This window comes from Parus major, chromosome 18 (genome assembly GCF_001522545.3).
Source record: "Parus major isolate Abel chromosome 18, Parus_major1.1, whole genome shotgun sequence".
In the NCBI taxonomy this organism is placed as follows: Eukaryota; Metazoa; Chordata; class Aves; order Passeriformes; family Paridae; genus Parus; species Parus major.
In genome coordinates this window covers 11,408,883-11,421,897 of record NC_031786.1, presented here as the reverse complement: position 1 = coordinate 11,421,897, position 13,015 = coordinate 11,408,883, and the positions used below count along the sequence as shown (strand labels likewise).

Genomic DNA, 13,015 nt, shown 5'->3' with positions numbered 1-13,015 from the left:
GGAACAGGCTTTAGCCCTATAGTTTCTTCCCTGTCTGATGAAAAATGTCATTTTTTTTCTTCATTTACCATAATTGCCTCTGAAATATAACAATGAAACCATTAGCAAAACACTGAACTGACAAGCAATCACTGGTTTCAGATCAAAACAGGGTGCTTTCCTTGCTCTGAAGAAACTTGTGTCTATATCCTATAAGAGGTTCTTTGTGAAACATCCAACACTTACAGGTTAGTGTTATAGTTGAGATCTGATCTGTCCCTCCAGCATGAACTGGAGGGCAAGGACCCCTCCGTGCTTTTCTTTCAAACCAGGGTCTTCACCAGTTCTGGTCGTTAGGAATGACCCTGACCACTGCACATCAGCCATAACAATTAGTGGGTGAGAAATTTTCTGCCAGCTGCATAAAAATCACTGTAGAAGCTGCCCAGTGCTGTGCCACAGAGTCCAAGCAAAGAAGAAGATGTATGAACAGCCTCCCTCCCTCCCACTTCCTTCAGGAGTATCTCTAATAAAATTGGAAGTCAGAGATTTCCAGTTCTGTAGGTATTATGTCAAGGTGATAGATGAGAACAGTAGTTCCTGGAAACTCCCTATGCCTGGAAATGGAGCATATTTCCCTTGATGTACATCTGGAGGGTTCTGACAGGTTCCTGCTGCTCCCATGGTCACTGTCCACTGGCTTTCCCATAGAAGTGCTCAGAAAGTTGCAGGACCAGTAACATGGACTGTCAAAATGAAAGTGTTTGTTAATTGAGTATTTTGTAGCATAAAATGTTAAATCATCTTGCTGGAATAAATTTTACCATGTAGTCCTTTATTGTATGATCACCTAAAATCTGTCTCCAGTTCGGCTACACTGAACTAACTGAGAGTCTGACTGTTTGGAATTATGATTTGTTACAGTACTTCTCCTACATATCCCTATAGTTGGGATCCTACCTCAAAACCTCAGATGTAATATCAGTAAAAAATATTTTTACTGTGAATACATTCTACTCTCTGTAAATAAATCTCTGCTTAGTACTTGTATTATTGTTTTGCGCACATAAAACTGAATTGCTTTAGATTTGCCTGGATGGCGAAGTGCATTTAGCTTTTCCAGTAATATTCTTAAAAAACGGATCCTGCAGAAGCCTGAAGGAATTCTGAGTGGGCATGTAGTGATGTCTGAATTTTCCCATAAGTCATGTTTAAAGTCAAATTAGGTTGTGACATTAAATAACACCATATAGTGTGTTCACTCCCTCCTGCTCCAACCAGAGGCTCAGAGCAGTTCCATTAGTGTTTTACAAGAGTTAGGTTGATTTTGGGGTGGGTTATCGGTTCTGGCAAGGTAGGTGATCTTGGAAAAAACCTTAGCGTTTGTCTTTTAAAGACCAGAAGTGCAACATTTGCAGGGATAATTTGTATGAATATAAAACTGAGGTCAGGGATCTGGGTGGGCTCAGCCTGGAGAAAAGGAGGCTCAGGGGGAACCTTCTGGCTCTGCACAACTCCCTGACAGGAGGGGACAGCCAGGATGGCTCAGACTCTGCTCCCAGGAAACAGAGACGGGAGGAGGGGAACGGCCTCAGCTGGTACTGGGGGAGGTTTTGGTTGGGCTTTAGGGAAAATGTCTTCATTGAAAGGCTTGTCAGGCATTGGAAGGGGCTGCCCAGGGAAGGTGGTAGAGTCACCATACCTGGAAGTGTTCAGAAAACCTGTGGATGTGACACTTGAGAATGTGGTTTAATAGTGACCACAGTGGTGGTGCTGATTGGACTGGATGATCCAGCCATAATGATGCCATAATTTCCATGTGTGTGTGCAAATGTAATTGAGTATGTCTAAAAGATGTGTCAGACCTGTTGGAAAAAGAACTTGGAATCAAACTGTACTTCAAACGATAAACTTTTGGGGTCTTTTGGAAACTGTTTTTGTCCTCTGGGTGATCTTCTTTCTAAGGGGATGCCAAAAGCATCAATTCAGATTATCAAAGCTCCATAAAACCCATTTACCATTTTTGTTGTATCCCTGAACCTTCAAAAACAGAGATTAAAGCACCAGCAGATGCAGACAGGACAATCTATGCGTGGCACATTTTTCGGTATCCTTTCATTCTGATTTTTCCTTTCTTTTTTTTTAATTACAGTTCTTTGAGGTTCCATTTGACTCAAATATGAACAGGACTAAAAACAGACCACTGGTGCGAGGACAAATCAGGTAAGGCAATGCACACCTGCTCTGGCTAAGGAGGAAGAAACCTTTTATCTATTTCCAGGTTTCCCTCCTTCTTTAGATGACGAAAAGTAGCACTTTGAGACAAAACACTAAAAGAAATGCAACTCTTTGTTCCTTGCTATTTCTTCATGTTTATAACTTTCAGGTGAGGAGTTTGGGCACTCACAGCTATAAAATACTGAATTTCTCAATAGAGTAGAATTTCTCTTCATATTGCATATTTCTTCATATGTGATGACTCTGTGCGTGGTGTGGCAGCATGCAGTTATGTTCCACTGAACTTTTGTTTCGTAATAACAAATCTTAAAAATTTCCCATCTAAGAAAACAAAAATGTGTGTTGCTTTTACATATCTAGCTCACAATTGTTGCGTCTTAGGAAATTAATTTTAAAAATTGTCATCAGAGTTTGTCATAATCTAGAACTAAATTCCTCTCTGCAAAAAAAGTTTTACAATTAGCATAGGAATTTCCTTTAAAAAAAAAGTCTTCCATTCCTTCTCTTTTCTTGATTATGTATCAGTTCAGTTTCTCAAGGGCTGTTTTGCAACTAAAAAAGCAAAGTGAAAAAGAACATCAATAAAAATCCGCCAGCTTACTTGCAAACTGAAACTGAAGGACCAATTCATAAATGATTCAACAAACAATTTTAGTATTGCATTTCCATGATTTGTGCCAAGGAGTATTTATAACAAAATTATGTTTTCCCTTAGGCTTCTGTGAACAGTTGGTCCTATTTATTTTTGTGTTTTATCTATCACCTTTGGAGGACTGAAAAAAAACATGACAGATGAAATTACAGGAAAATTGAGACAAAGTAGTCAAGTGAACCTTGGGGGTAAATTCACTCTTGTGGTAAATACTTAGAGCACTTCAATAAACTTGTTCTGATTTGTTCTTGAAGGTGGTGCTAATTGCAGATTCCCAAGTTAATTTTACTTAAAAACATATTTTAGGGACCACTGCAGTGAGGTTATCATCTGATATACAGTAAGTCAGGCTTAATTGTGTGGTTCAGGGGACCTGCACTTCTGCCTCCCTTGCATGTTGTCCTTAGGCCCTGGGAGAAGAAACACTTACTAGGAAGAAGAATGGTAGGGAGATTTTCTTTTTATTATTATTATTTTATTTTTATCGTTGGCTGCTTCTGGAGTCAAAAATATAACTAGGAAATTTTCTGTCAACTTCTAATTCAGAGAAAGCAATTTATTTTAGGTTTCCAGTGTCCTTAAATTAACTTCACTGTCATCTGAATGCACCACAGATTGGCAAAACCATATTTCATGGATTTTCTTACTTCCCCCTTTTCATATTTGCTTTCACCACAAAATGGTAATGTTGGGGACATTGGGCAATCACTCATCAATCTATCTGCCTGCCTGTCAACAGCTAATTTAAAGTTCCTTAAAGTGTCACTTCCCTTGAATAATGCTGCTCTTGCTCCCTGCAGACCATGGAGTATTCAGGCCTTGAGTTGGGGTTATTTCTTCAGTGTGCCAGAGGAGAATAATCCAGTGCAAGTGATCTAACCTTGAATTTTTCCACATACTTCCTGATGTTCCTTGAACTCTTTCCTTCCTGGCTGATTAAATATAACCTGTAAATGGTTATGCTAAAACCAGTCAAAAGCAGACAAGACAGGGCTGGATAGATAGTACATAAGACGCTGGTGTCTTGGCTCTGGGAAAGAATCTGGAAAGTTTGGGGAGTTCTTGCCCAAAATTTGTCTGACATTTGAGTTTTGACATTTTCTTCTCTTTAGCTGCTTCATGTAATGAAACATTTTTAGTTCTGCTGTGTTACAACATCTGTGCTATCCAGTGCAAATGAGATATCATTTTCTAATCCATCTTCATTTGTACTGTTTGTAAATACATTCTCATTTTTATCTTGCTGTCCTTGCTTTTTATTTATCCTTCATAGTTGTTGTTAGAGAGCTGGACAATATGGGTAGCAGTTTCTGTCCTGAGCTTGAGATTCTTTTTGAAGAGAGAAGGTTGTTAACTCTCCATCATGTTAGCTCTGGACCTCCTTGGAAAGGCTTTCAGTGGTGGCTTTGATGTGACTCCTGCCCACTGAAAACTGCACTGAGGCCAGTGAGAGACTTTCAGAGGTTGTGCCATCACAAATGGAATTCTTACATGCTTTGAATGTAGGGCCAGAATCAAACTGGTAACCTCAGTGAGAGGATCTTGGAGTTAGTGAGTCATGCAGTCCCTAGATAAGCTGGTGTCTCCGTTTTAAGCAAGATAATTCACAGAGGTGGCTTGTTAGGACATGTTAAACTTTTGTAGAGAAACTATTCCTCTGTGTTTTGCTTTGTGGCCTCTGCAGCTTCAGCCCCTAGTTTGTTTAGGGTTAAGATCAGCTGTCCATTCTGAGTGATCTTGTTTCCAACAGTGTTTCTCCCCTGAACAATGTTTCTGCCTGAAACCTTCACTTTGAGAAAACACCACAAATCTGTCTCAGGGGCTTGTTTCCCTGCATACACATTCATGTGGTTCCCAAGCCCCTACATGTCACCATTTTCTCTGAGCTGCTGAGGACTTGCAGTTTTCTTTTGGCATTGATGAGGAGCCTCAGTAACTTTCAAAAAAGGCTCTGTGGCCAGGGCTGCACTTTGAGGTGTGGAGGTCTGGCTGGAGACAGTATTGTTCTCTTACTGGTGACATTGAAGAAGTCTCAGTTGAACAACTTTGGCCCATCCATCATTCCCTGTGAGCCAGGAGCCAGTTCTGCAAAGATCTCTGGAAGGATGGAATTTGGAAAAGTAATTTTGCTCCCTCCTTTGTGAAGTCTCTCCATTGCATCATCTTGATAGCTGAACCACTTACTTAGTGGCTCAGTGTGCACCTGCTTTATATTTTATATATTTGGGCTGGACAGTCCATAAAGGCAATGACACAGGTTCTGCAGAGCTGCGGTTGCTGAATGTAGGGACAAGAGCACATTTACCTCATTTGCCAGTCTCCAAACCCACCTCTCGTGCCCCCAGGGAATCTTCTGACACTGTTGGGAGATTTGTGACAGACAACACCAGATAGTTCATTGACTGCTAGCTTTACAATGTTCAATTTAAATTGTAATGCTCTGAAAAAATGTTCTCTTTGAGCAATGAGATGTAACCATCCTTAATCTCTATTCAGAGAATAATCAGAAACATCCTGTTGCAAAAACAACAGGAGTAGACCCGAACACAGCATACCACTGAGTGCCATCCATCATCCTGACTGCTTATGTGTCTTCCTCCTCTGACCCCTCAAGTCTTGTTTGGAAATACAAACAGCTCAAGATGTTCTTTATACTTGGGCTGCAGTGTTAAAATCATTGAGCATATTTGTGTTCTGCCTTATAATAACAGCTGATACTGTTTCCTTCTTTTCCTTCGGTGAATTTGTTTTGTGTCATTGACGAGGAAAAGTTTCACGTGCTCACACAATCTTAGATTCGTCTGAAGTGGCAGCAGTTTTTCCTGATTTCCTGTTGGGTGTGATTTATTCCCTTGGTTTTTAAGGTAATGGATTTAATTTTCCTGCAGATTAATTTTAATAAATCTCTAGTATGAGCTGCAGTAGCTGAGTGAGATCAACCCCAAGGGTGACAAGTGCCCTGCTCTGCTATGTTGTGCAGAGTGACAGATTTGATCACCCTTTACCTGCACACACTCCTAAAAAGTGGCAGTTATACAAACTTAAGGTACTGCTGGATCCGCTCTGCGAATCACTAATAAAATTTTTCATAGTTGTATAAGAATTGCTTTTCATATGAAAAGAAAAAAAGACCTTAAACAGTATGTTCTAAATAACAAATTCATGGCAGTGTAGATATTGTTCAATTCTGCTCCTGTACTATTTTGCAACTTACAGCTGTTGTCTGTACCCAGTCCTTTGGTTTGGCCTCAGCAGTGGCTGCCTGGATGTGGGCTGGTGGCTTCTTCCTTGCTTGCCTGGACCATGAAGCATTGTACAGGTAGCTTCAGAGGGTGGTCTGGGCTGAAAGGGGCCTCAGGAGAGATGAAGACCCATCTCCTGCTCACAGCAGTCTTAGCACTGAGACCTGGTTGCTCCAGATCTTGTCTCCAAACTCTTCAATATAATGGCTTCAAACTGCAAAAGAGTAGATTCAGATTAAATCTTTGGAAGAAGTTCTTCCCTGTGAGGGTGGGGAGGCCCAGGCCCAAATTACTCAGAGAAGCTGTGGCTGCCCCAACCCTGGCCGTGTCCAAGGCCAGATTAGACGGGGCTTGGAGCACCCTGGGATAGTAGAAGGTGTCCCTGCCCATGGCAGGGGTGTGGAAAGAGATGAGCTTTATGGTCCCTTCCAATCCAAACCATTCTGGGATTCTGTGATAAAACTAACATGCTGTGGAATTTATTGATATTCTCCTTACGCAGATTATTTGTACTCAAGCTACTTTTCTATACCCATTTAAGAAGTTTAAGTCTATTAAAATAGCAGAAGGCGGCACAACACAGCTTATGCCTTGAATGCTTTAATAGAAGTAAATCTTTGTGTTGTCAGATGAATATTTTTTCCAAGAATCCCATTACCCTTTTCCCTTAGCAATGCCCAAGGAGCTGTGTTCTGTCTGTGAGCTTTCCACTTCTCATGTTCACAGTTGATGGTTACTGCACTTAATGGAGACAGTAACACTTCTACTGATTGATATTTCTGAGTGGAGCATTGTCTTGGCTCAGTTTAAACTATAAGCCGAACTCTTGAAGAATCAGACCAAAAAGGGCTCCTATGCTATTACTATTTCTCACCAATGGCTTATATTTGTGAATAGTAGTCACAATTGCAGATATGGAAGTTGGGTTTTCATGAATTAATAGAAAACTGCAACATGTGAAATCTTATTTATTGAGAATATCATTGTGACTCTAGACTTATTCTATGTAAAGCTGAGTTTTTCGACTCTGCTGCCTGTATCAGACCTACTATTACAAGCGTAACAAAACCAGTCCACGCTGAAAAAATATGTGCATTTTAAAACAAAGTTTCTCCCGTAATCACTGTGGATAACTCAGAGTAATTAGCTTGTTCCTTTGCTTAACACTAATGTAAATCAGGAGTGTTCCTACTGACGTTAGTGGAGCTGCATGGATGTAAGTGAAGGAAAATCCATGTCCTGGGCTTACGCTGAGACCTGCATTAAGTGTTTTGCTAGCTCTGGTTGAGCCAGAGATCTAAAACCTCCCCAAGGGTCTTGGTACAACTTTGGGTCCCCTTTAGGGCTCAGCCCCTGCTTAGCTGGTGGCTCTGCTCCCTTGGGTGGTCATTTCAGACAGGTTTTATTCTACTTAAGTTAAAACAAATAAAACAAAAACTCCATAAATCTAAAGTTCTTCAAGAATGATCATTTTTAAGAGATCAGATGCTCATTCCCTGCAGGGGAACATTCTGATGCTTTGTTTAGAAAATACCTCATTTTAAAGGGTCTGCCCTGAGATCTTTTTGAATGATAAAAATGTTTCTTTTTTCAGTGGGAGGCTTTCCTCTTGTTTAAACAGGGCACAATTCAAAGCAGGCACCATCACAGCAGCCTTTTCAAGAATTTCTTATCCTGCTTGTATTCAGGCTTTACTATTAAAAACAAGTAAATGCATTCTTTCTCCACCACCACCCTCCTACCTTCATTTGTTTTTCTACCCTGTGTTTTCCAGGAGCTGTTATTGGCTGTGTTTGGTAAACAAGAAATTTAAAAAGCAGCTTTATATTTTTGACGTGTACAATTGCTTGTAAAAATGTACTTCTTGCCTTTTGAACAGTGGGGTATTTTAAATTTTTTTTTCTGGCATGGTCATGTCACAGAGAGGTGTGTGGGGAGAAACCTTGGGGCTAAAACATAGTTTAATGAGAATAAAACCCACATCTAAAGAGGGTCTAATGTAATGATACAATGCTTACTGTGTCTCTTTCCCAAAGGGGATATGGTTGACAGTATTTATATTTCAATTATTGATTCATTGCCTGCATGGGATGTTGATTAAATGGTTCTAAGGTATTAGAGGCCTTTTGTAAAATATACAGAAAAATGGTGATACTGCACATTATCCTCAGATCAAAATGTGTGTTAGGAGGAAATTATATGGCTCTAACTACATACGTATTTTGTTTCTTAGGGCAATAAAGAGGGTTGTTTTATTAACTCCACATTTAAATTTGTTTCAGTTGAAATGAAGCAATTGCTGATTCTCCAGCTCACTCCTGCCCAGGCCTCATTCTGCCACAGCTCAATACAGACATTCCTTTGCAGGCAGCTCTGTTTGGTAAATATAAATCCTGCAGAAACACTTGACCCCTCATGCCTTGCTGCTTTTCAGCTCAGCCTATGGGTCTTTACCCCTAAATTATTTATCTGAATCTTTAATTATATGTGGGACAGTTGATAAATCAGAGTGTGCCTTGCCCCACATTAGGAAACATCCCACGTGCTCATGTATAAAGCTGGAGTCACAGTACATTTGGCTAAATAGCAGCTTCTACTGCTTGTGGAGAACACTGCAAAGAAGTGATACAGGTTCCTAATGGAGTTGTCTTATCCTCTCATGTCTGCTCCTCACCGGGCCGGGGGTGGTGGGGGGGTTGTGGATAGGGCCAAGGGAGCTGGAGGGAACCAAGCCATTGTGCACTAATCCTGCCATCTTTGTGTCTAATCTGAATGGGCCTCTTGGACATTGATTGCAGCCATTGCCTCCTTTCTTCTTTAATTGACTAGTGATGAGTCATTTTCTCCAAAGGTGTTGTTAAAGTGAGTTTTTACAAACAAACAATATTTAAGCTTGAAGCCCAAGATCCTTTCCCCATCTTGGGGGCAGTGTTCCCCTGATGGCTCTTCTTCCCATGTCTGTGAAACATTTCAGGTTCATTATTTGTAAATTCTGGCTTAATGCAGTCAAAACCTCAACACTTTGTTCCCTGTATTAGTATTGAACCTTATCTGGTTTAACCACAACACTGTCATCATTCACCCCGTGCCAAGTGGTGTAGGAAATGTCACTGCTCAACAAGTCCATTATGGAGCTGCCTTTGATTAGGAGCTGCAATACCCTGAGATCTGTTTACAGTGAGTCATGTTAGAAGTGAATTTCTCTCTGTGAAGGACAGAGTTTGTCATGTCTCATACAAGTTATAACTTACATGTTATCAGCTTCGCAAGTCAGATATAAAAGAGGTTTTCTTGCAGTTTAATTAGATGTGCAAACACAGATGCTTGCTCTCTAGTATCTTACTAGAAAAGTTGCATTCCTGAGGTTGAGATATGTGGAGAACTGCTTTGATATATTTTATTTAGTTATTTTTTTTATAAATAAACTTATATTTGTATTATTTTTATATATATATTTAATATATTTATTATTTATATTTCTAATATAAAATTATATATCATGCTGGAAAGGAGCCACAGTGACTCTTATTGCTGCCCATGTGACAATAATTATGTTCTATTCATGCACTTTGATGGTATATGAAAGGTTTTCATTTTGTTCCACTGAAAAACCCCATAATTCCAGATGGTAACTGTAGATAGTCTACCTAGATAATAGTGCAGAAATCCCAAAATACAGCCATCCTCATCCTCTTCACTTCTGAGATAAGACTTTGCAGCTAAGAGTTCTCTCACCCAAGCTCTGGATGTCAAAGGCATGTTTACAGTGGTGCAAGATGGGCAGAAAGGATCTGGCTGAACTTGAAATTTATCAGGCTCAATCTGCTCCATTTCTCTTCCACTGACTGGTGTCTAGAAACTGTTCCTCTTCCCATGGCAGACCTTTGTTTCTTGTCCTGCTCTCTTTTGCTATAGTGAATAACTTAATTTCTTCATTTTTATTACTCCTGGAAATGTATTTAGAAGCAGTGTTCCCATGGTGGGATGACTGGACTATCTTCTCTCTTTTGTTTTTTTGAAGAGCGGGTTAATAAATATCCTAGAATGTCAGTTTTCTCTGAATGGGATTGAGATCTGGCCTGAGAATGTTCTTTACCCACTGCTTTCCAAATGTTATCTGAGGGCTCAGCAGAAGCATATGTAATATTTAATCATTCTAAATCAGAAAAGTGTTTCTGGAGAGACCAAATTATCCATTCTGTTCGTCAGATGTTGTCTGGCTCTAAAACAAAGAGAGAACTTAGATTTTGAAGTAGAATGAATAGATCATTTAATTGCCACTTTCTAAGGTTAGATTAAAGAGGAGGATTTAGTTTAAATATTATGTGGGACATTTTTCAGATTTACCGTGGGTTTGTCCTGTAAGCACTTAAAAAAATATTTACATTTTCATGACTGTGGGGAAGCTGTGAATATTATTAGTCACCCTTTCACTCCTACCTAACGAAGCCACATACCACAAATGTGTTGACGCTCCACAGGGTTGCTCAGCGTTGTTATGATTAACATTCTGGTGTAGATATCAAGTGTAATAAAGGCATAAACATTTTGTAAGTATAGGTCCTTTTCATTTGTAATTCTTTATTTCCAAGTGAAGTGATGAAGCCCAATTGGAGTGTCTGCTTAATAACAAAGAGCAGCATTAAAGTTTTATTTTTATCTGAACTGCAAGTCTCCCCATGGTACACTGAGATACCTCATCCCAGACCTGGGCTCAGACCTCAGGACAGGCTCACAAAAACATTAACAAAACAGATATTGTTATTTTTTGCAGGGAGTTAGATGAAAAAATAAAATTTTTTAGAAAAAATGAGTGCAGGAGATGTGTAGGAGAAAGCTCAATGCTGAGGGTGGGACTCTTGATCTCTCCTTCCTTGGTTGAGTTGAGATTCATGTATCACCTTAGTGAAACCTTCATCAAAATCAGTCAAGCCAATTTTGATTTACTGAACCATAAAAAAGAGAGATTGTCCCTTTCAGGATGAAATGATTGTTTTAAATCAGCCATGTTTGTTTATGATAGTTTTAAAGCACCTCAATCCTGGCAGGAGATACAGAACATCTGCAGTTTGGGTTCTTGAGGAGTGAAGGGAAAAAATTGCCCCACTTTGCTTAAAATACAGTGTTGATTATACTTTTATACAATGATACTCACCCATGGCAGGGTGACCTGGGCTACATGCTTGGTCTGTTTCTTCTTTGGGAGAGAAATTACTTGACACAAACAAGCAGTGTTTTATCCTAGCCTGTGTTTATTTACACTAAATACACTTTTGAGCAAGTATATTTGATGGCAAAGCCAGAGCTGGTGGTGATTTAGAGGCAAAACTCAAAAAGGCAACTCCATGATGAGACTTAGCCAGTGATACGTGTTTATCCATCACTGAACTCCCTTTATGTCAAGTTCTCCCTGTATGACATTCCTTGGGAGATTATGACGTCACTCACTGAATCCTTCCCTGTTTCCCTGTGGATGGTCCAGCTGTCATTCAAAATCACATCCAGGTTGGTGCTGATGGGCCTGGCTGGGCCCTATGGACAAAGGAAAGGTACTAGGGGTGATTCCTTTCAGAGAGATTTGAATTTTAAAGAGGTTTACTTGAGGATTGAGTCTGTAAACTCTTTTTCTGCAGGCACAATTGTTGTGGTGTTTAAATGTGCTTAAATACTACCTGTTAACCCAGCTCCTTAGATTTTTGGGGAGCACCTACCACTCTCATACTTCCTCTTAACATTGAATTCTTCCTCAGCTCGGGTTTTATGTTACAAGTTAGGTTTAGAACTTTTCCATTATTTTCCTTGGGGTTTTTGTTTGTTTGTTTGTTTGTTTGGAGTTTTTTGGGTTCGGTTTTTTTTTTGTTTGTTTTCCCACATTTCAGGAAAAGTACTGTCCAGTCTGAGGTTAGCAACATCTTTATCATAGTCATTACCAGATACCAAATCACAAAAAAGATACAAAAACACAAGTAGGCAGAATTGCAACAAGTGTGTTCTGGCAGTCTTAAAAGGCATGGTACGCCCAGTTAAAGGGGATTTGATACAAAAATCAGTAATTGTAGTACATATAGAGTCTGATCTGCCACAGCAGCACATTTTTGGGGATGAAATGCCAGATACTGACAGAATGTAGATACTACTTCTTAACCTGTGAAGACAAAATTAAATAATTCATGAAGAAAAAAAATAAGTACTTGAAAAAGCGCCCCATTTGTTTGTCTTCAGCGCTAAATGGTAGACAAGCTGTATTCTGATATTTGCGGTTGATAGAGAAAAAATTGAATTCCCAATTAAAAGTGTAGTTTAGTCTCACATTTTAGTTTTTAATCCTTAATCCTTTGTCATGACTCGTGAACTTTCATGCATGACTGAAAGAGAATAAATCAGTATCTATTAAGATCTTTCTCAACATTTTCTCCTTTAAAATAGTAGCATTTTAACTCATTGATACATAATATTCAGTTTCATATAATTCTGGTACTTTGCAAGTTTAAGCTTCAATCAGCAGCTTCTTGGGCTTTTCATAGTATTCAGCCACAATGTACCTGTAAAAGACAATATCAAATTGAGAGCATGAATTGCTTGTGTTAAGTAAAGTTTCTGACACTGAAGCAGAAATACATGAAAGAAATAGAGGTCTGGCAGTATGTCCATTCTGCCAGTGTTACAGCTATTTTTTTTTCCTTTTAATTGGAAGGAAATCTTTCCATGGCAGTAATCCAATCTATAATTGGCAGTTGTAGTTGAATGTAAAAATATTTTGCTTTGAGTCCTTATAAACGTCAGCCTCAAAACTGTACTAATTAGGGGTCATGATGTATTACAGAATCCCAGAATGGTTTGTGTTGGGAGGGACCTGAAAGACCATGTAATTCCAACCCCTCTGCCATGGACAGGGATGCCACCC

General features: G+C 39.4%; 1 protein-coding gene across 2 annotated transcripts in view; it reads left to right on the top strand.

Moving 5' to 3' along the window:
• Positions 1-13,015, top strand: part of LOC107212440 (protoheme IX farnesyltransferase, mitochondrial) — a 107,168-nt gene that overhangs the window by 70,622 nt on the left and 23,531 nt on the right. For both annotated transcript variants that reach the window (XM_015645685.3, XM_015645686.2), the window contains exon 5: positions 2,132-2,202. In XM_015645685.3, the coding sequence (XP_015501171.1) occupies positions 2,132-2,202 (71 nt within the window). The remainder of the gene's footprint in view (positions 1-2,131; positions 2,203-13,015) is intronic.